A 24,672-nucleotide genomic window follows, 5' to 3' on the forward strand; every position below is an offset into this window, starting at 1 on the left:
CACTTGATGCATATAATCACAGCAGTATGATGATTCTATGTGTTTTGATTGATTGAGACTTTTATTAGTAGGTTGCACAGTGAAGTACATATTCCGTACAATTGACCACTAAATGGTAACACCCCAATAAGTTTTTCAACTTGTTTAAGTCGGGGTGATTCATGATACAGATATATACTATCAGATATATACTATCATCATAATACAGTCATCACACAAGATAATCACATTGAATTATTTACATTATTTATAATCCAGGGTGTGGAGGGGGGCGCCGGATGTAAGTGTCAAAAAGACAGCCAAAAGAGTTTGATATGAGAATAAATCTAAAGTTAAAATATAGGGTAGAAATGCACCCATTTGCAGGAAATGTAGTCTTGATTTTCAAAATTTTCTTTCAAGGCTTGCATGTCTACATTAAAACATTCTTCTTCATACTGCATTAATATGTGCTACTTTTAAACTTTCATGCAGAGAAGGAAATCACAACTAATCACTAATTTTTTCATACGGTGTTGATGTGGAAATTTTTGCCTCGGCATTTTGATGGTGTGGACGTGTGGCACCGAATGGAGATAAGCGTCTCGACAGACGTCACAATATTTGAACAATGATGACGAAAACTGTTTTCTCTGTCGTGTCCGTGTGTCGAAAATTGTTATGCCCTTATTTTTTTATTTGATTTTGTGCGTGGCATGTATTTGCAAAGCGCAGAGGACGCTGAGCAGTGTGCAATTGCACAGGCGCGCACCTTAGAGGGAAGGTTGGTCACACGGCTGCGCTAGCATCACAGCTAACGTTAGCCATGCTGCTACCTCTCTGCTCGGGGAGGACGTATACGTACCGGTATGTGACGTATGACGTGACAGTATGTGACGTGTGTAAGAAGGTGCGCTTGCTGTCTGTGAGAGGGAGACACAGGAAAGAGTGAGAAGAACCTGTCGTTTAATGCCAGCAGCTAAAAGCAACAGCGTGAGAATCCACAGACCTGTGGATGTGTTGAAGGTGTGCTGGAAAATGCGGAACGGAAATTAGGGAGCAGCAGAAAAGTGGAATGTATTATTTAAATCGGTGCGTTGGAAAACACGGACCGGAGTTTTTTTTTTTTTTAAACTGGATCTGGATCGGCATTTTCCCATGCCTTGCCGATACGCATTTTTTGGCAAATATCGGCGGCCGATCCGATCCAAATATCGGATCGGGACATCCCAACAGTGCATACAGACAAAGAACACTACCTAACAAAAGATCTTAGCTTTTTTTTTTACAGACACATTATCACTTGCTAAATAATAGTGGTTAGACCAAAATGATTGAAAACAAAAAAGAACCCATTGACATAGATGCTGCTATATGCAGCTTTCTTGCCTGAATCGATCGAGACTGTGCAGGTGTACTTAATGTTGTGACCAGGTGAATCTATATAATGTTTATGAAGTTTATTTTCGACCACGTCTGGAAAAAAAATAGCAGTGACAACTTTAAAATACATATTTAAACAGTGTACATTTTCAAAACATGAATTGTGATACTTTTGGAAAGGCTGGGGCATGGTTTTATTTGCAATCTGGCAATGCCTTCGGAATTGAACATCTTGCAGACAGACTTAAAGAATGGGGTATATAAAAGTGACTGTGAAGGAAATTTTAAACCAAAGCATATCCAATACAACATACTACCGAGACCACAAAGAAGTGTTCTAAATGTAGATTAAAATCATCATAGGTGTCAGGCTTGCCACTGACAGTTTGGTTATGTTTGGGTTTTCCTCTGTGTTTGTGTGTTAAAATAATTGTTTCTAAATGATCACAAAAGCTTTGTATTACATTGAGTTCCTGGCAGGGAGACGGGAGCTGTCTTTGGGGCCTACCAGGAGGAAGGCTCGTAAAACTCCACTGTGACTTCAAAGCGGACAGATGGCAGGATCTGCCCAATTTCCAGACGAACTCTTTTTGAAGAATTTTACGAACCCTTTTTGAACTATTTTATGGAACTCTTTTTGAACTATTTTACAACCTCTTCTTTTGAACTGCTCGGTAACCAAAGGCAACGCTGTTTACGACCCATTTCCCTCTGGAAGCAGCTGTGGTCAGGTGGGGGGAGAAAGTCAAATAAAGGAGTGCAATCTTTTGGCAGAGCGTGGGTGACACTGTAAGAGGTTACAGGTCGACACGTTTTCTCCTCAATATTGAGTCCAAATTGAATTCTGCCTCTGTTTGATTCTTTGCCTCTTGTCTTGTTTAATAGATGTCATCAGTGTTTGAAACTGACATTGTGCGCTCTTATTTTGGTTCCATTTCCTGCAGGTCTCCCTGATCCCTTGTTTCCCTCACCTGTCCCTGATTGGCAGCCTGGCACACCCGGTTGCAATTGCCAATCAGGCTACTATTTATGCCTGCCTCGCCCTCCAGTCAGGGCTTGATGATTATGTCCTGTATGCAGTTTCCTGTCTCCTGGTTCCTGTTTTCCCTTCCATTTTGACATTAAAGTCATGTTTTCCTGCGCTACGCCTGCCATCTCTGCATCTTGGGGTTCGTCACCAGCAGTTCCTGACAATAGGTGCCCTTTAATTAATAATTCATATTACGAGGGACAAGCGGTATAAAATGAATGGATATACATTTTTCAACATTTACATTTCAAAATATAGGACATTTCCTTGGAAAATGTATACAAATAAGAGATTTTCATTTTTAATCACAAATAGCCAATAAAAAAAAACTAAACAATAAATGCCAAAGATGGGACTTGAACCCATGTCCCCTGTAATAATATTTGACATGAGCTGCATGGTAGACTAGTGGTTAGCGTGTAGGCCACACAGTGATCGGGGTACTTTGGTTTCCTCACACATTAAAAAAACATGCCCGTTAGGTTAATTGAAGACGAGCAATGGGTGATATGGTCTAAAATCTATATTGCAATATACATTATATTGAAGCCTCTTGCGATAATGACATGTATTATGATGTATTATTTGGAATATAAATGAAAATAATCTCAAAACGGGTACAAAGGCTCTTAATTTGGCTGCTGACGTATGCGGTATCATATTACGCCATTATTTTGTCAAAACTATAATTAATCTACTTGCAAATGTAATGTTAATAACTGGTGACTCTGCTGTATGTACACTTCTGTTAAAATGTTATACGCACTCTGTTGGTTGGCTACTTCATATTCATTTTGGGTGACACTGTACTACAAATCTTGGTATCGATCCAATGCTAAGTAGTTGGAGAAGCAGTATTGGTCATACCAATGCTGAATACAAAATAGTCTCTCTCTTTTTGATGAAATAACATTAGAGGAACTACTACGGCGTGTAAGTGGGATAAAACAAACAACATGTTTACTTGACCCACTTCCTGGGAAACTTATCAAGGAGCTTTTTGTATTATTAGGTCCATCAGTGCTAAATATTCTAAACTTATCACTTTCCTCTGGCACTGTTCCCCTAGCATTCAAGAAAGCGGTTATTCATCCTCTGCTCAAAAGACCTAACCTTGATCCTGACCTCATGGTAAACTACCGACCGGTGTCACACCTTCCCTTTATTTCGAAAATCCTCGAAAAAATTGTCGCACAGCAGCTAAATGAACACTTAGTGTCTAACAATCTCTGTGAACCTTTTCAATCCGGTTTCAGGGCAAATCACTCTACGGAGACAGCCCTCGCAAAAATGACTAATGATCTACTGCTAACGATGGATTCTGATGCGTCATCTATGTTGCTGCTTCTTGATCTTAGCGCTGCTTTCGATACCGTCGAACATAATATTTTATTAGAGCGTATCAAAACACGTATTGGTATGTCAGACTTAGCTTTGTCGTGGTTTAACTCTTATCTTACTGACAGGATGCAATGCGTCTCCCATAATAATGTGATCTCGGACTATGTTAAGGTAACGTGCGGAGTTCCTCAGGGTTCGGTTCTTGGCCCTGCACTCTTTAGTATTTACATGCTGCCGCTAGGCGACATCATACGCAAATACGGTGTTAGCTTTCATTGTTATGCTGATGACAGCCAACTCTACATGCCCCTAAAGCTGACCAACACGCCGGATTGTAGTCAGCTGGAGGCGTCTCTTAATTAAATTAAACAATGGATGTCCGCTAACTTCTTGCAACTCAACGCCAAGAAAACGGAAATGCTGATTATCGGTCCTGCTAAACACCGACATTTATTTAATAATACCACCTTAACATTTGACAACCAAACAATTACACAAGGCGACTCAGTAAAGAATCTGGGTATTATCTTCGACCCAACTCTCTCCTTTGAGTCACACATTAAGAGTGTTACTAAAACGGCCTTCTTTCATCTCCGTAATATCGCTAAAATTCGTTCTATTTTATCCACTAGCGACGCTGAGATCATTATTCATGCGTTCGTTACGTCTCGTCTCGACTACTGTAACGTATTATTTTCGGGTCTCCCTATGTCTAGCATTAAAAGACTACAATTGGTACAAAATGCGGCTGCTAGACTTTTGACAAGAACAAGAAAGTTTGATCATATTACGCCTATACTGTATATACCTTTATATACTTATAAACATACCTATACTGTATATACCTTTATATACTTATAAACATACCTATACTGTATATACCTTTATATACTTATAAACATACCTATACTGTATATACCTTTATATACTTATAAACATACCTATACTGGCTCACCTGCACTGGCTTCCTGTGCACTTAAGATGTGACTTTAAGGTTTTACTACTTACGTATAAAATACTACACGGTCTAGCTCCGTCCTATCTTGTCGATTGTATTGTACCATATGTCCCGGCAAGAAATCTGCGTTCAAAGAACTCCGGCTGATTAGTGATTCCCAGGGCCCAAAAAAAGTCTGCGGGCTATAGAGCGTTTTCTATTCGGGCTCCAATACTATGGAATGCCCTCCCGGTAACAATTAGAGATGCTACCTCAGTAGAAGCATTTAAGTCCCATCTTAAAACTCATTTGTATACTCTAGCCTTTAAATAGCCCCCCTGTTAGACCAGTTGATCTGCCGTTTCTTTTCTTTTCTCCTCTGCTCCCCTTTTCCTTGTGGAGGAGGGGGGGGGGCACAGGTCCGGTGGCCATGGATGAAGTGCTGGCTGTCCAGAGTCGGGACCCGGGGTAGACCGCTCGCCTGTGCATCGGCTGGGAACATCTCTGCGCTGCTGACCCGTCTCCGCTCGGGATGGTGTCCTGCTGGCCCCACTATGGACTGGACTCTTACTATTATGTTGGATCCACTATGGACTGGACTCTCACAATATTATGTCAGACCCACTCGACATCCATTGCTTTCGGTCTCCCCTAGAGGGGGGGGGTTACCCACATATGCGGTCCTCTCCAAGGTTTCTCATAGTCATTCACATCGACGTCCCACTGGGGTGAGTTTTTCCTTGCCCGTATGTGGGCTTTGTACCGAGGATGTCGTTGTGGCTTGTGCAGCCCTTTGAGACACTTGTGATTTAGGGCTATATAAATAAACATTGATTGATTGATTGATTGATTGATACTTACAGTTTTCAAGATCATTGAATGATTACATTTTTGATTACAATTAAAAATCAGACAAATACGCAGGATTGCAACGTAAAAATATCAAATAAATATTTGAATTACCTTACATTCTCATGTATTATATGCGATATTTTGAGCAAAATAAAGTCTATATGGAAAAATAACAAAACATAAGCAAAAACTACTATTGGCTCTGATTTAAATCCTTTGGTTTTTGCACTTAAAGTCCTTATGTGCCCAAGGACTTATTTTCAGATTTTGCAAACAATAAAAAAACAAAGAAAATTAAAGCTGCAAGCAGCGTTGGTTGGGCCCGCGTATTTGGCAGGTGCTAGTCCTAAGTGTCCCAATACTTTTGTCCAGTTTTAGTCCCAAGTGTCCCAATACTTTTGGCAAGTTGTAGTCCTAAGTGTCCCAATACTTTTGTCAAGTTGTAGTCCCAAGTGTCCCAATACTTTTGTCCAGTTTTCGGCCTAAGTGTCCCAATACTTTTGTCCAGTTTTCGGCCTAAGTGTCCCAATACTTTTGTCCGGTGGTAGTCATAAGTGTCCCAATACTTTTGTCTAGTGTACCTACCTTGTCTGCATTGTGTGGGCACACTGGTGCTTCCTGCTTTTAAGCAGCCATCTTAAAAAAACAGCAGCGCAGCAGCATCAGCGCAGCGGGTCTTTGAAGGGTCATAAAATCAAAACCGGAGCAGGTATTAAAACGCTGTTCTGTTATTTTATACACAAGGGTTTAATCTCTCTCCTGTGTTAGTTTGAAGCCGAAACGACAAACGCGCTCAGAGGAGATAGTTTTTGAAGGAAGGTGACCGGTTTTTACAAAAAATTAGTTTTGAAGGGGGAATAGCAAACTTCCTGTTGATTTTTGCTGGGGGTTGTCAATTTATGAAATGTAGGTCTAAGTGAGACCTACATAGAGGTGTTTGTTTCATGTCTCTCCGACCTTCCCAGTGGGAGTTACAGGCAGTTTTGTCAGTTTTTTCATCCGAGGAGCAGTTTTTTGTGCGTTTTATTAAAAAATTGCGCTAGAGCACAATTTTGAGATTTGGGGTTAGGGTTTTTTTATTAGATCGCAATTTTTGCCAGTCCTGATGTGTGTGTTCAGTTCGGTGAGTTTTGAAGCATGTTAAGGCGGTCAAATTACAGCTCAAAGAGGCAAAAGTGACTGTTTTTAGTACTTTTTTGTCTTGAAGGGGGAATTGCCAACTTCCTGTTGATTTTTGCCCGATGATATACAATTATGAAAACTAGGTCTAAGTCAGACCTACATACAGGTTTTTGTTTCATGTCCCTCCGATCTTCCTAGTGGGAGATATAGGCAGTCTAGTTTGTTTTTTTCCCTAGGGGGCGCTAGAGCGCAATTTTGAGTTTTGAGGTTGTTTTTTTTTTTTAAAAAAGGTAATTTTCGCAGGTCCTGATGTGTGGGTCAAATATGGTGAGTTTTGAAGCATGTTAAGTGGGTCAAATTACAGTTTAATGTGGCGGCGGAAGAATAAAGAATAAAGAATAAAGAATAAAGAATAAAACCTTACAAATTCAATAGGTCCTTATGTCCCATTGCATAAGGACTCCCTGTGGGAGTCCTTATGCAATGGGCCATGCGGGCCCTAAAAACGAGTTTGTGATAATAAAATGAATCAAAGTTATTACTGCAGTATTGACAATACTGTATACTATACTTGGTATCTTTACTATCAATATTTGTATTGATCCACCCACTTCTTGTATTTTCCTACGGTGCATGTTTAGCTATTCCTTATCCTTGTCCAAATTGGACGTGAATGCGGCATATTTGCTTTTGCAAATAGTATTCTAAATATAGCCGGTGAAAAACAAGGACACACGGGTTCACCTTTCCCCAGGTTCATGTCTGAGTCAGTGCACAAACACCTCTGATCTGATCTCCTTAGGCGGGGTCAGACTCCCGGAGATAAGGACAAAGATGGACTAAGTCCAGGTAGGACGTTCCCTCTCAGGCTTTGGTGGATTTAAAATAAAGCCTGGCGCCACATCACACCTTAATTCATATGGATGGCACACAGTGCAGGAGTGCACGCATTTGTGCTATTTCAGACACCGGCAAAAAAATGTTGATAGTGGGTGTTAAAGGGGAGCTGCACTTTTTTTGGAATTTGGCCTATAATTCACAATCCTTATGAAAGACAAGGACACATACCGTATTTTCCGCACTATAAGGCGCACCTAAAAACCACAAATTTTCTCAAAAGCTGACAGTGCGCCTTATAACCCGGTGCGCTTTATATATGGATTAATATTACGATTCATTTTCATAAAGTTTCGATCTCGCAACTTCGGTAAACAGCCGCCATCTTTTTTCCCGGTAGAACAGGAAGCGCTTCTTCTTCTACGCAAGCAACTGCCAAGGTAAGCACCCGCCCCCATAGAACAGGAAGCGCTTCTTCTTCTACTGTAAGCAACCACCCGCCCGCATAGAAGAAGAAAAAGCGCGCGGATATACCGTACGTTTCATTTCCTTTGTGTGTTTACATCTGTAAAGACCACAAAATGGCTCCTACTAAGCGTCAGGGATCCGGTTCATGAAAAGACGCAATCTTTCCATCCGCACACGGATTACTATTTCACAGCAACTGATATTCCTGTGAACCGCACTGTGGATACAACGGGAGCACGTACGGTGAATATTCGCACCACAGGGAATGAGAAGTCATCCTTCACTGTGGTTCTAGCTTGCCATGCTAATGGCCAGAAACTTCCACCCATGGTGATATTCAAAAGGAAGACCTTGCCAAAAGAGACCTTCCCAGCCGGCGTCATCATAAAAGCTAACTCGAAGGGATGGATGAAGAAAAGATGAGCGAGTGGTTAAGGTAAGTTTAAGTTTACGCGAAGAGGCCGGGTGGCTTTTTTCACGCAGCTCTGTCCATGTTGATATACGTATGTTTGTGATTGCACATTTGCGTACATTTTGGGAGTGAACAGAGTTGTTAGAATGCTGGTTTTTAATATATTATTAAAGTTTGACTGACCTATCTGACTGTTTTTTTTGACATTCCTTTAGCGCAGTTAGATGTGGCTTACAACACCGGGCGGCTTATAGGTGGACAAAGTTTTGAAATATGCCATTCATTGAAGGCGCGGCTTTTAACCCAGGGCGCCTTATGGTGCGGAAGATACGGTATACGTTGCACCTCATCTCCTGTTATTACTTTACCAAAGCATTGTTCAACCCATCCTTCTGTACTGTTCCACATGTTTTTTCACCATGCTTTCTGTAACCAACCGGACCAAACTCACACGCATTACAAACATAGCAGCTAAAATCATCGGCCTACCCACACCCAACATTTCAGACATAAACCACAGGTCCATCACCCGACTGGCAAAAACAATAGTCCAGGATATCACTCACCCACTACACCAATACATCATCCCACTACCATCAGGGCGCAGGTACAGAACAATCAAATTCCGGAGGGCCCGCCTCAGGAAAAGCCTGATCCCTGCAGCTATAGCCGCCCTTAACAGCAGGCCCGGCCGACCTGTCTGACAAGCCTGTAAATGTGTGTTAGTCATGTATGATGTCTTTTTGTTATTTTTTTTTGTGTGATGTGTAATGTCTAGTGTTTAAATGTACGGCAGTGACAATGAATTTCCCCAAGGGGACCAATAAATCTAATCTAATCTATAACTGCATCATAAAGCCTACATGAACTCCATGGTGTTCAGGGATGAATAGTCTCTCTTATCGCTATTGTACCATTTTTTCAGCTGTAGATACATTAATCATTAGTAATGGAGCAGCCTAGTTTTGAATGGCAGGGTCCCTGCTATCACATGTTGATAAAAATATAACATTTACATAATAAAAATCAACTACAGGCTTCCCAAATGCTGTAATAAATTAAGCATGATGAGTTGACTTGAAACTGTTTAATGTTGCACTTTTTATATGTAGAAGAAAAGTTTTGTCATTTTATTGAATCTGAGCAACAACTTATGGCAGTTTAATGTTGATTAACGTGGGCAGAATTATTATAGTGTTCCCAATGTTAAAAGGATAAAGCCATTGTTTACAAATTTGGTAAATAAATAACCAAAAAATTTACATTTTGTTGATTTCTTACTGTACTGAAAATTAACTGAACCTTGACCTCTAAACCGAGGTACGTACCGAACCGAAATTTTTGTGTACCGTTACACCCCTATTTTTATTGTTATTTTAAGTGCTATGCATTTCAAAGCATATCATATCTTGGACCTAAGAGTAGACTTCCCAAACATGGGCTATACATCTATTTTCAACAATATCATATCAGAACCGCAAAAAAACACAAAAATTATATAACAGGGTTACATTCTCTTTTAGTGGGAGTGTTGTTGATCACCCTTTTTTTGCCAGTGCATCAACATCAAGTATCCGTTTTGTTGTAACATTACTCAAAACCAGGGGAGTCGAACTGGTTTTCATTGAGGGCCACATGGCAGTTATGGCTTGTAACAGTGAATAATGTATGAATTTTCCTATGGATTTCATTATTAATTATATATATATTTTGTAAGTAAACTGTCGATTTTACAGTAAAAACTTTACGTATACAAAATGTTTCTGTGAAATAGTTTTTTTTTTAATGTCATAACATTTTACTGTAAATATTAAAACAGTACCACTGTTTTGATTTTTTACGGGAAAAAGCTGGCAGCTTAGTTGCCAGAATTTTACTATTTACTAGTGTTTTTTTACAACATGATATTGTTCACGGAAAAACAGTACAAGTTCCTTTTTTTATTCTGACAATTTAGCTGCCAGTTTTTCTACCGTGAAAACAAATGTATCGTTTTTTTCCATTTACAGTAATACACCGTTAAAAACAAGATTTTACAGTAAAAATATGGCAGCTCAGTCAACAGAATTTTAACAAAAAATAAAAATGTTAGTTTTTTTTTTCAATTTACAGTAATATGCTGTAAAGAACACTGTAAAACATATTGTCATTTTTATTAATTTGATGGGTAGTTTAAATTAAATTGACATTGTTTTTACAATATTATATTGTGAATGGAAAAACAGTACAATTTCCAATTTCAAGCAGATATTTAAGGATTTTTTTTTATTTATAAAAAAAAATGTTTGGAAAGTATGATAATATACGGTAATATTTGTTACCTTAATGGATACTATTAAAGTGTAAAAGGTATGCAATTTCAAGCAGTACCGTATTTTTCGGACTATAAATCGCAGTTTTTTTCATGCGACTTATACTCAGGAGCGACTTATGTGTGAAATGATTACCACATTACCGTAAAATATCTAATAATATTATTTAGCTCATTCACGTAAGAGACTAGACGTATAAGATTTCATGGGATTTAGTGATTAGGAGTGACAGATTGTTTGGTAAACGTATAGCATGTTCTATATGTTATAGTTATTTGAATGACTCTTACCATAATATGTTACCTTAACATACCAGGCACGTTCTCACTTGGTTATTTATGCCCAGAGGTGGGTATAGTAGCCAGAAATTGTACTCAAGTAAGAGTACTGTTACTTTAGAGATTTATTACTCAAGTAAAAGTAAGGAGTAGTCACCCAAATATTTACTTGAGTAAAAGTAAAAAGTATGTTGTAAAAAAACTACTCAAGTACTGAGTAACTGATGAGTAACATACACACCCATATCATATATATATATATATATATATATACACACACACACATATACATATATACACACACACACATACATACACATATATATATATATATATATATATATATATATATATATATATATATATATATATATATATATATATATATATATATATATATATATATATATATATATATATACAGTATATAATTTATATATATTTTTTTGCCGTTTTTGTTTACATGTTAATAGTGTTTTAATGAATATACATGCATGTTTAACACATATAGATTCCTTTCTTTCATGAAGACAAGAATATAAGTTGGTGTATTACCTGATTCTGATGACTTGCATTGATTGGAATCAGACAGTAGTGATGACAAACGTCCAGGTTTTCAAATGGAGGAGAAAAAAGTTCCTCCTTTCTGTCTAATACCACATGAAAGTGGTTGGTTTTTGGCATCTTATTTGTCCAGCTTCCATATTCGTTTTTATACACTTTACAAGAAATACATTGGCGGCAAACTCCGTAGCTTGCTAGCTTGTTTGCGCAGGCTTTCGGAGACTCTTATTTTGAAAGCGCAGGCGCGATGGAGCGGCACTTTTATTGTGAAGACAGGAACTGTGCAGTCAGTCTTTAGGCTTTTGACGGGGTGTACGGTTGAAATAAAAAAGGGTCTTTTTTCCTTCACACTTTTGATTGATTGATTGGAACTTGTATTAGTAGATTGCACAGTACAGTACATATTCCGTACAATTGACCACTAAATGGTAACACCCCAATAAGTTTTTCAACTTGTTTAAGTCAGGTCATGTGACCCCTGGCTCTGTTTGATTGGTCCAACGTCACCAGTGACTGCATCTGATTGGTGGAACGGAGTGAACGTCACCAGTGACAGTATTTGTTGAAACGCAGGCACTATGAAGGTCTGTCTGACAGACCAAAACAAACAAAGCGTGCATTAACGGATCGATAAAAATTAGTAGCGAGTACCCAAAAGTTACTCAAGTAGATGTAACGGAGTAAATGTAGCGCGTTACTACCCACCTCTGTTTATGCCTCATATAACGTACACTTATTCAGCCTGTTGTTCACTATTCTTTATTTATTTTAAATTGCCTTTCAAATGTCTATTCTTGGTGTTGGCTTTTATCAAATAAATTTCCCCAAAAAGTGCTACTTATATATGTGTTTTCCCTTCTTTATTATGCATTTTCGGCCGGTGCGACTTATACTCCGGAGCGACTTATACTCCGAAAAATACGGTACATATATATTTTTTGTCAAAATGATAAAAATCGATTACATTTAGTGAGAAAATATTATTGACACATAGCATTTCCAGGTGTTTGCAGGCCAGATAAAATTATGTCGCGGGCCAAATCTGGCCCCTGGGCCTTGAGTTTGACACCTGTGCTCAAAACAGATCTTTGCTCAATTTTGTTCTAATATTTGGCGGGCCGGATGTGGCCCACCGGCCGTAGTTTGCCCATCCCTGGTTTAGAGAGAGGTAACTACCTTATGCTGCTGTATTGACATCAGCTGGTGAGCGACTTTCTCGCCTGTGAGCTTGTGAAAGTTAATTCTAGAATATAAATCATGTAGAAGGTTGTTGCTATAAACTGAGAGGTTGGTACACTTTGACAGCCAACTTAGACCTGGAAATGGCGAAACAGATCCAAAGAGACGCTTGGTTCCACCCACCTTTTTTCTTTGCAAGGATTATGATTAATTCTTCATCTAAACAGGAATATATCAACATCCTATAAATTGGCATTCCAGTTAGAGCAGACATTGTACAGTAAGTGATGTTTAATTACGTTTGTTAGCTCCCTTGGAGTGTGCCATGATTGGAAGTAGTCGTTATTGTCGAATGGAAGAGCGAACCTTGTTTAATGCCATTCGCTTAAAACGGCGGTCAGCAACCTTTGGATCTTTAGCGCCGCCCTAGTGGCTCCCTGGACCTCTTTTAGAGATGTGTGAAAATGGAAAAAGATCAAGAAAAAATATATTTTATGTGTTCTAATATATTTTCTGTAGGAGAACAAACCTTCCTAATTGTTCGTAATCCCACTGTTTACATTAAACATGCTTCACCGATGATTTGGAGTGTGAAGTTCTGTCCTACTAATTTCAGCAGTCCTTCAACTCATCGTAGTTTGTTTACATGTACAACTTTCTCCGACGCTGCCACAGAAATACGTGTTTTATGCCACTTCTTCTTTGTCTCATTTTGTCCACCAAACTTTTTACTCTGTGCGCTTTGTTGATGTTATTGACTTGTGCGGTGTGCTAATCAGGCATATTTGGTCAGTGCATGACAGCAAGCTAATCAATGCTAGCATGGTATTTAGGCTAGCTGTATGTACATATTGCATTATTATGCCTCGTTTATAGGTATATTTGAGCTCATTTAATTTCCTTAATGCCCTCTGTGTATTTAATTTATATTTGCATATCTCATGACACATTATCTGTATGTAATATTGGCTGCATTTCTTATAGTTGTTTGTGTGCCATGTTGTTCCAGACCACAGCAAACGTTACCCAGCTCCCAAAGATTGTTAAAAATCCATTAGAAGAAGACAGCCTGCTGTTTCCTTTAACTTGGACACACACATCTATACCTTTGGCCATTCTGAGCCAGTAATTTCCAGGAGTTATCTCATCCTGTGAGAAGTCACCGTTTTACTAATGATTTCCAATGTTGCACAAATGTGTAAAATAAAAATAAAAATACAAAATTTCTGTCAACGAAGATTTGCATCAGACTTTGATAGTAGGCTAATATAGACATATCATGTGTTGCCTTCATTATGACACTTATATAAGACTTTTAAAGTCATTTTGATAGTATTTTGGGTTGCCGACCCCTGGCTTAAAATGAGCAAAAAAGTTAAACATGTTATTATGAATGTGCCTGTTACTACGTTACATATATACTTACAGCGTGTATATAAAACGTTGATGGAAGTGTTTGAAAGTGTTTTTTTAAGCTCTTTAAAGGCAGAATAGAGCAACTTCCATAGGCTCTAGTGCATGGGGGCTCATTACGTCGATCGCGAGCTACCGGTCGATCGCGGAGGGTGTGTCAGTCGATCAGATCTTTATTTATATAGCCCTAAATCACAAGTGTCTCAAAGGGCTGCACAAGCCACAACGACATCCTCGGTACAAAGCCCACATACGGGCAAAGAAAAACTCACCCCAGTGGGACGTCGATGTGAATGACTATGAGAAACCTTGGAGAGGACCGCATATGTGGGTAACCCCCCCCCCTCTAGGGGAGACCGAAAGCAATGGATGTCGAGTGGGTCTGACATAATATTGTGAGAGTCCAGTATACAAAGGAGTACAGAAGCTGGACAAATAAGATGCCAAAAACCAACCACTTTCATGTGGTATTGGACAGAAAGGAGGACTTTTTTTCTCCTCCATTCGAAAATGCCGACGTTTTTAGCACCACTGTCTGATTCCAATCACTGCAAGTCATCAGAATCAGGTAATACACCAACTTATATTCTTGTCTTCATGAAAGAAAGGAATCTATATGTGTTAAACATGCTTGTATTATCTTTAAACACCTTAACTTGTTAACAATATTAACTATATGTGTTAAACATGCTTGTATTATCTTTAAACACCTTTAACTTATTAATAATATTAACTATATGTATTAAACATGCTTGTATTATCATTAAACACCTTTAACTTGTTAACAATATTAACTATATGTGTTAAACATGCTTGTATTATCTTTAAACACCTTTAACTTATTAATAATATTAACTATATGTATTAAACATGCTTGTATTATCATTAAACACCTTTAACTTGTTAACAATATTAACTATATGTATTAAACATGCTTGTATTATCATTAAACACCTTTAACTTGTTAACAATATTAACTATATGTGTTAAACATGCTTGTATTATCTTTAAACACCTTTAACTTATTAATAATATTAACTATATGTATTAAACATGCTTGTATTATCATTAAACACCTTTAACTTGTTAACAATATTAACTATATGTATTAAACATGCTTGCATTATCTTTAAACACCTTTAACTTGTTAACAATATTAACTATATGTATTAAACATGCTTGCATTATCATTAAACACCTTTAACTTATTAACAAAAACATATATTTCATAAATAAGTAAATATAAATTATATATATGAATGAGGTAGATCCCCACGACTTGATCAATTGAAAAGTAGCTCGCCTGCAGAAAAAGTGTGAGCACCCCTGCTCTAGTGTAAGCGGACTTTTTATCGCATTTATTTACTATTTAGAATGCATTAAAAAAAAGAAAAACACATGTCTTGTCTTACATAAGGATTGTGAATGAAAGGCAACATTTAAAAATGTGCAGTTCCCCTTTCAGAAAAAAGGAAACAATAAGGGTTTTTCCACATACATTGTAGACAGGCAATGCAAAAACAATCATGTTTCCTTGGCTCCATGTAATTGAGCACTGATATTAAAGATCATGTATACAACATTGTACATCTATACGAGTTACAGTGAATAAACAATAGGCACACCTTTTAAAAAATGCAGTTTCTCTCTTAAATATGCCTGATGTACTGTATATGCAGGGAAAACATGATATTTTCATTATACATTCAGAGATAGTGTAAGAATATCTACCTGTAGGCATTTTTTGATGCGGGCCGCGGGTCAAACTTGAAGAAAATGATACACATGGATGTCTTGGGGGATTGATGACAGGCTTTTGTGCGTTCAAAACTCAGTCATATCTAGCGGTGACAAGACAAAAGCAAAAACAAATTAAAGCTGCAAGCAGCATTGGTCGGGCCTGCGTATTTGGCAGGTGCTAGTCCTAAGTGTCCCAATACTTTTGTAAAGTTTTAGTCCCAAGTGTCCCAATACTTTTGTCTACTTTTAGTCTGAAGTGTCCCAAGACTTTTGTCTAGTGTACCTACCTTGTCTGCATTGTGTGGGCACGTTGGTGCAGCATCAGCGCAGCGGTTCTTTGAAGGCTCATAAAATCAAAACCGGAGCAGTTAGAAAAATTATTTCGATAACTGTTATTTGGAAGGGTTCAATCTCTCTCCTGTGTTATTTTGAAGCTGATACGACAAACGCGCTCAGAGGAGATAATGTTTGAAGAGAAGTGACCGGTTTATAAAAAAAAAATTGTTTTGAAGGGGAAATTGCAAACTTCCTGTTGATTTTTGCTGGGGGTTGTCAATATATGAAATGTAGGTCTAAGTGAGACCTACATAGAGGTTTTTGTTTCATGTCTCTCCGACCTTCCCAATGGGAGTTACAGGCAGTTTTGTCATTTTTTTCTTCCGAGGAGCAGTTTTTTCTGCGTTTTATTCAAAAATTGCGCTAGAGCGCAATTTTGAGATTTGGTGTTAGGTTTTTTATTAGATCGCAATTTTTGCCAACCCTGATGTGTATGTTCAGTTTGGTGAGTTTTGAAGCATGTTAAGAGGGTGAAAATACAGCTCAAAGAGGCAAAAGTGACTGTTTTTAGTACTTTTTTGTCTTGAAGGGGGAATTGCCAACTTCCTGTTGATTTTTGCCCGAGGAAATTAATTAATGAAAAGTAGGTCTAAGTAAGACCTACATAGAGGTTTTTGTTTCATGTCTCTACAACATTCGTACTGGGAGTTATAAGCAGTTTTCTTTCTAGAGGGCGCTAGAGCACAATTTTGAGTTTTGGTTTTTTGATAAAATTTTTTGCCGTATATTACTGATTATGTGTGTAAAATTTGGTGAGTTTTGAAGCATGCTAAGGGGGTCAAATTACAGCGCAAAGTTGCGGAATAATAATAATAATAAAACCTTACAAATTCAATAGGTCCTTATGTCCCATTGCATAAGGACTCCCTTTGGGAGTCCTTATACAATGGGCCATGCGGGCCCTAATAACAAATATTTGTTTAAAATGAGTGCACAGAAGGAGTTTGTCCAGAGAACAATGTTTAAATTACACCACTACACTGTTAGTATAGAACAGTGGTTCTAAAACCTTTTTATTCATTTTTTTTTACCAACTACTACCTTGGAAAACACTTGGCTCTTCATGACTAACATAAAATACAGTAGCGTAGTGGGCATAAGCATTCATTAAAAACCAAGGCAGAGGTTTGATTTAACAAATATATTTTATATTTTGGCCACTGTAACATTACAAACAGTTTGAACAGTAACAATGTGTTTGAATATAGGAAAAGAAAGCACTACACACACACACACACATATATACAGTCGTGCTCATAAGTTTACATACCCTGGGAGAATTTATGATTTATTGGCCATTCTTCAGATAATATGAATGATAACACAACAACCTTTCTTCCACTCATGCTTAATGGTTGTGTGAAGCTATTTATTTACTGTTTACTCTTTTTAAATCAAAATGACAAAAGAAAGTACCCAAATGACCCTGATCAAAAGTTTACATACCCCAGTGACTTTGATCTGATAACATGCACAAAAGTTGACACAAACAGGTTTGACTGGCTAATCAAGGTTCCAATCCTCACCTGTGACATGTTTGTTTGTAATTAATGTGTGTGTATAAAAGGTCAGTGAGTTTCTGGGCTTCTGACAGACCATTGCATCTTACATCCGGTGCTGCACACATGTTTCTGGATTCTGAGTCATGGGGAAGGCAAAATAATTGTCAAAAGATCTGCGAGAATAGGTAATTGAACTGCATAAAACAGGAAAGGGGTATAAAAAGATATCCAAGGAATTGAGAATGCCAATCAGCAGTGTTCAAACGCTGATTAAGAAGTGGGAAATGAGGGATTCAGGTAGACCAGCAAAGATTTCAGCCACAACTTGCCAGGAAAATTGTTCCAGATGCAAAGAAAAATCCACAAATAACTTCAGCTGAAATACAGGACTCTCTGAAAAATTGTGGTGTGGCTGTTTCAAGATGCACAATAAGGAGGCACCTGAAGAAAAATGGGCTGCATGGTCGAGTGGCCAAAAAGTTACATTTTGGTCTCATCACTCCAAATTACTTTGTTCCAGAAGTTTTGAGGCTTGTCTCTGTGCTGTTTGGCGTAATGTAAGCGGGATGCTTTGTGACATTTGCGCAGAAATGGCTTTCTTCTGGCGACTCGACCATGCAGCCCATTTTTATTCAAGTGCATCTTGAAACAGCCACACCACAATTTTTCAGAGAGTCCTGTATCCCGTATGTAAACTTATGAGCACGACTGTATGTATGTATGTATGTATATGTACCAGAGGTGTGGACTCGAGTCACATGACTTGGACTCGAGTCATGAATTTGATGACTTTAGACTCGACTTGACAAAATGTAAAAAGACTTGCAACTCGACTTAGACTTTAACATCAATGACTTGTGACTTCACTTGGACTTGAGCCTTTTGAATTGACATGACTTGACATGACTTGCTACTTTCCCCAAAACTCAAAGATGAAAAAGTTATTCGGGAGCGCTCCGTATTTTTCATTGTGTACTTGTCTATCAGCGTTGCGTGTGTCAGCTGGTGTGCTCTCAGTACAACAGCCAATCAAATTAGATCTACTTTGTTTTCATCACACAGCATTCATCCAATCAAATTGCAGGACAACCAACGAAGAAGACATGTCCAAACCACACGCCAGTGAACAAAAAATGATACCTAAAATAATTTTGTTTGGGTATAAAAATTACGAGGTGGTCAACACAAAACGGTTTGCAGTATGCAACACATGCGGTTCGAAAATGACTGATGGAGAGGCAACAACTTCCAACTTCGTCCGGCATTTGAAGTTGTACAAAGAACGGTAAGTTTTGAATGTAAGATAACGTTTATTGGCTAAGTAACGTGACTTTTATTTGCTTTGTAGTTAAATCAGTGAGGCTGTAAACTCACTGCTAACGTTATAACGTTATTGCAAACACGGGAATCTGTTGCAGTTCACTACCTTATTCATACTTTTTGTTCAGTGATTTTTTTTAAGCAGGGTTACGTTAGTCAATATATCACACGTAACATTAGACGGCGGTCAGCAGCACCGCGTATTTTAGCCACCTAAAAAAAAGACAAAAATAGTAAAATAAAGGTCAGTTAAAATGTATACTATATTATGAATATGTGTACCGTTTTAGCTAGCTTTCTGACATACTGTTGGTTGTTTACCTCAGTGGTCCCCAACCACCGGGCCGCGGCCCGGTACTGGTCCGTGGATCGATTGGTATCGGGCCGCACAAGAAATATATATTTTTTCTTTTTCTTTTTTTAATTAAATCAACATAAAAAACACAAGATACACTTACAAGTAGTGCACCAACCCAAAACAACTCTCTCCCCCCTTTTGTTCTGGGCATTGAACATGAAGACTCTTCCTTCACTGTTCCGAGTGGCCATGAGAGTCTTGGCAGTGCCTGCCTCCAGTGCTCCAGTGGAGCGAGTTTTCAGCCATGGTGGCATCATACTACGCCCCCATCGTGCACAAATGACTGACAGACTCTTGGCTAATTTGGTCTTTTGCAAATGCAATGCAGCATAGGGCCCTGACATATAAAAAGTACAACTTTTTTGTTATGTTCACGTATATGTCATGTTTTTTCAATGTTAACACTTTTGTACAAATAAGTACATTTGCACTTTATTTTTCAATGTGTTTGTTCTGTAAAGGAATGAGTTAATGTTTAAAATGACTGGTTAATAGTGCTATTATAAAGTGCAATGTCAGCACAATTTTCTTTCCTGCAATTTAAAATGCACTTGTTTTAATAAATAAATACAGCGTTTGAAAAGCATACACAATCTGTGTTAATATATTAGTCTGTGGTTAAAAGGACTTGAAAGGACTCGAAACTCAAAATGCAGGACTTAGGACTTGACTTGAGACTTTCCAGTCTTGACTTTGGACTTGACTCGGGGCTTGCCTGTCTTGACTCGGGACTTGACTCGGACTTGAGGGCAAAGACTTGAGACTTACTTGTGACTTGCAAAACAATGACTTGGTCCCACCTCTGATATGTACAGTATATATATATATATATATATATATATATATATATATATACACACACACACATACACATATATATATACACACACACACACACACACACACACACACACACACACACACACACACACACACACACACACACACACACACACAGTAGGTCATCGTACACATCAACAAATGCATTTTTATCGGGTACTTCAAATACAGCTCAAACAGTAGGTCGTGAATGACTAAACCAAGACAAGGTACACTTACTAAATAAGCCATAACATGATGCTACAAAATTAGCTTGTATGTGCAAGTAAAATAGCAATGTAAAACAATTAATTTACTCTACGTCCTGCTTCTTCTGAAACTAAACAAACGAGTTACGTTTTTACCTCAGTGACGAAACAATACAGAACACACATGCAGTACTAACTAGTATACTTGCGTCCATCCATCCATTTCCTACCGCTTGTCCCTTTCGGGGTCTACTTCCCGAGCAATATTGCGTTTACTTTAAGCATAACAACGCAAGCTAATGTTAGCAACAGTACAGTCAATAGTATTGTATACAAAACAACAACAACACGCAAACATTAGTAGTTAATGGCTGTTGAAGTATTGTAAGTAGTTACTCACCGGTTATATTCAGCAGCACAAAGTTGTTTTATTGCACTTTTGTACCTACCGACTCCACACTTTCTGTGGCTGTTTAAAGGTGGCATTCCCATTTGGTGAACTCGATTTGTGACTCCGGTGGTTTTTTTGTTTTGTTTTTTACATCGAGTGTCACTGGTTGAGTCTAGAATCCGCCCGCGATTATATTTTCGGCACGTAAAACGAGCGCACTCATGTGTTAGCTCTGATTGGCCAAATCAGCCGGTAGTAAGGTGGATACATTTTATTTCCGGTATTTGATATTACCAGAATAAGATAAAAAAATGTGTACGGAACAAAACAAAAAGAAATGATAATTGGTATTTTTTCTGACTATTTTTTATTTTTTTTTAAATATAAAGATAGTTGTATACATAACTCTACACGAATTTGACCATGAATAAATGTTCAGCGGCATTTGTTTGGCTTTTACTCTGAAAAGCCGGAATTGGAATAGCGTCTATCTATTTACGTGTACTTTACGGTGCAATAGTAAACAGTACATTGTTATTAATACTCGCCTACATTTTTTTTTTTTTTTACAAGCGTTGTTCGAAAAAAAATACATTTTTCATAACAATGAAAAATAACTGCGTGACATTTCCTGAAAAGTCGTGCATTTTGCTCCAGTGTGGATGGGCGGAGACACTGTGACCGACAGCATCCTGCACTGTTGTGGATGAGAGGGGGATAAAGGCTTGCCCTGACAATTCGTAAAACACGACGAATAATTAACAATTATTCACCAACGCAATCAACTTTTGAATCAATTATGATTTAGTGTTCTATTTATTGAATTATTGTTGTTTTGTTGTTGTTTTTTTTACAAGTACTGCGACACACGGGAGGCAAGTGAACGCACCACGATCTGATGTAGTAGTGAGCTTGACAGGAGGTCTGCGGCAGCACAATTAAAACGCTTCATTCATGCACTCTGGACTACTTGCTCTTACAGCTGGAGGCTCTCATCGCGCCTTTTGGAGGAGGATACCTTGAGGACAAAAGTGAGGTAAAAGATGCTGCGTTGTTGCATGTGGCGATCATGAGCCTGCGCCAAGTTTCGGCTGATGCCTTCCAACTCAATATAATAACAACATGCAATATGCAATAGTCAGAAATAATGGGAAAAAAATAATGCATTTGCATGAGCTGATCAACAGTTCTGTCATATTCCTACACATACACAACCAGTATAAATAATACAATAGAAAAACATGATTGTTTGTCTATGCTGTTGTTTTTCAACATTTTTTAAGCCAAGGCACATTTTTTTCATTGAAAAGGAATGTTAAAAAATGAAACTCCACCGGGTTGTCTTTTTTTTTTTTTTTTTTTATATATATATATATATATATACAGGTAAAAGCCAGTAAATTAGAATATTTTGAAAAACTTGATTTATTTCAGTAATTGCATTCAAAAGGTGTAACTTGTACATTTTATTTATTCATTGCACACAGACTGATGCATTCAAATGTTTATTTCATTTAATTTTGATGATTTGAAGTGGCAACAAATGAAAATCCAAAATTCCGTGTGTCACAAAATTAGAATATTACTTAAGGCTAATACAAAAAAGGGATTTTTTAGAAATGTTGGCCAACTGAAAAGTATGAAAATGAAAAAATATGAGCATGTACAATACTCAATACTTGGTTGGAGCTCCTTTTGCCTCAATTACTGCGTTAATGCGGCGTGGCATGGAGTCGATGAGTTTCTGGCACTGCTCAGGTGTTATGAGAGCCCAGGTTGCTCTGATAGTGGCCTTCAACTCTTCTGCGTTTTTGGGTCTGGCATTCTGCATCTTCCTTTTCACAATACCCCACAGATTTTCTATGGGGCTAAGGTCAGGGGAGTTGGCGGGCCAATTTAGAACAGAAATACCATGGTCCGTAAACCAGGCACGGGTAGATTTTGCGCTGTGTGCAGGCGCCAAGTCCTGTTGGAAATGGAAATCTCCATCTCCATAGAGCAGGTCAGCAGCAGGAAGCATGAAGTGCTCTAAAACTTGCTGGTAGACGGCTGCGTTGACCCTGGATCTCAGGAAACAGAGTGGACCGACACCAGCAGATGACATGGCACCCCAAACCATCACTGATGGTGGAAACTTTACACTAGACTTCAGGCAACGTGGATCCTGTGCCTCTCCTGTCTTCCTCCAGACTCTGGGACCTCGATTTCCAAAGGAAATGCAAACCAAACCAACCCAAACCATCAGTGATGGTTTGGGGTGCCATGTCATCTGCTGGTGTCGGTCCACTCTGTTTCCTGAGATCCAGGGTCAACGCAGCCGTCTACCAGCAAGTTTTAGAGCACTTCATGCTTCCTGCTGCTGACCTGCTCTATGGAGATGGAGATTTCAAGTTCCAACAGGACTTGGCGCCTGCACACAGCGCAAAATCTACCCGTGCCTGGTTTACGGACCATGGTATTTCTGTTCTAAATTGGCCCGCCAACTCCCCTGACCTTAGCCCCATAGAAAATCTGTGGGGTATTGTGAAAAGGAAGATGCAGAATGCCAGACCCAAAAACGCAGAAGAGTTGAAGGCCACTATCAGAGCAACCTGGGCTCTCATAACACCTGAGCAGTGCCAGAAACTCATCGACTCCATGCCACGCCGCATTAACGCAGTAATTGAGGCAAAAGGAGCTCCAACCAAGTATTGAGTATTGTACATGCTCATATTTTTCATTTTCATACTTTTCAGTTGGCCAACATTTCTAAAAATCCCTTTTTTGTATTAGCCTTAAGTAATATTCTAATTTTGTGACACACGGAATTTTGGATTTTCATTTGTTGCCACTTCAAATCATCAAAATTAAATGTAATAAACATTTGAATGCATCAGTCTGTGTGCAATGAATAAATATAATGTACAAGTTACACCTTTTGAATGCAATTACTGAAATAAATCAAGTTTTTCAAAATATTCTAATTTACTGGCTTTTACCTGTAGTTTGTTGTTGTTTTCCTGTGTGTAGTGCTTTAGTTCCTGTCTTGCGCTATTATTTTGGTGGCTTTTCCCGTTTTGTTGGTGTTTTCCTGTAGCAGCTTCATGCCTTCCTGTGAGTGCTATTCCCTGACCTGCTTTGTATTGGCAAACAAGACTATTTCAGTTGTGCGGAAGCTATCCCTCTTTGTGGGGACATTGTTGATTGTCATGTCGTGTAAGTCTTTGCTGTCGTCCAGCATTCTGTTTTTGTTCACTTCGTAGCGAGTTAAAAGTGAAATTCGTTGTCATTTGCCTGAATCATTCTGGATAAATCTTACTTGGAGGGGAGGAAACAGGTGGTAGAGGTGAATGGCACAGCCCCCTCCTCTCAGTAAGCTGTGGAGTCCCCCAAGGCAGTATATTAGGGCCTTTACTTGTTCCTAATATACGTAAACGACATGTCATCAGCATGCGACTGTGAATTGTTCCTGTTTGCGGATGACTCGGCCCTGCTGGTATCAGGCAGAGGTTTTATTTTAAAGAGTATATTTATTATTTTTGGCCACAGTTTGAACAGTAACATTGTGTTTGAAAAGTTCATTAAGTGATTATTTGGCGTTCCACTAGTCCAGTATTATTATGTATTTTACAATGTACTGCTTTTATATTTCCTGTATTTTATATTATTACTTTGAACTGTTTCATATTTATATTTTTTATCCTGTAAAGCGTCTTTTGAGTACTCTGAAAAGCGCTACACCAAATAAAATGTATTATTATTATTACTATTATTATTATCAGGGGTGTCAAACTCATTTTAGCTTAGCATGGAGGAAAACCTGTGCACACGCGGGCCGGACTGTTAAAATCATGGCATTAAAACAAAATAAAGAAAGACAACTTCAGATTGTTTTCTTTGTCTTACTTTGG

The 24,672-nt window shown here is 38.3% G+C and overlaps 1 protein-coding gene and 1 long non-coding RNA gene across 5 annotated transcripts in view; one reads left to right on the plus strand and one right to left on the minus strand.

Annotated features, from left to right (window-relative positions):
• The window catches only part of LOC133623016 (transport and Golgi organization 2 homolog), a 73,223-nt gene extending 52,284 nt beyond the window's left edge, over positions 1–20,939 (minus strand). For 2 of the 4 annotated variants that reach the window (XM_061985915.2, XM_061985916.2), the window contains exons 1-2: positions 20,792–20,939; positions 15,839–15,948 (exon numbers count right to left, since the gene is read on the minus strand). In XM_061985915.2, the coding sequence (XP_061841899.1) occupies positions 15,839–15,894 (56 nt within the window). In that variant the 5' untranslated portion in view covers positions 15,895–15,948; positions 20,792–20,939. The remainder of the gene's footprint in view (positions 1–15,838; positions 15,949–20,791) is intronic. The other 2 variants (XM_061985912.2, XM_061985914.2) reach the window with 2 other exon arrangements.
• Positions 20,940–21,714: 775 nt separating this feature from the next.
• Positions 21,715–24,672, plus strand: part of LOC140679223 (uncharacterized) — a 222,920-nt gene continuing 219,962 nt past the window's right edge. Inside the window, exon 1 of the long non-coding RNA XR_012050734.1 lies at positions 21,715–21,818. This is a non-coding gene — a long non-coding RNA (uncharacterized lncRNA). The remainder of the gene's footprint in view (positions 21,819–24,672) is intronic.

Source organism: Nerophis lumbriciformis, linkage group LG12, assembly GCF_033978685.3.
Source record: "Nerophis lumbriciformis linkage group LG12, RoL_Nlum_v2.1, whole genome shotgun sequence".
In the NCBI taxonomy this organism is placed as follows: Eukaryota; Metazoa; Chordata; class Actinopteri; order Syngnathiformes; family Syngnathidae; genus Nerophis; species Nerophis lumbriciformis.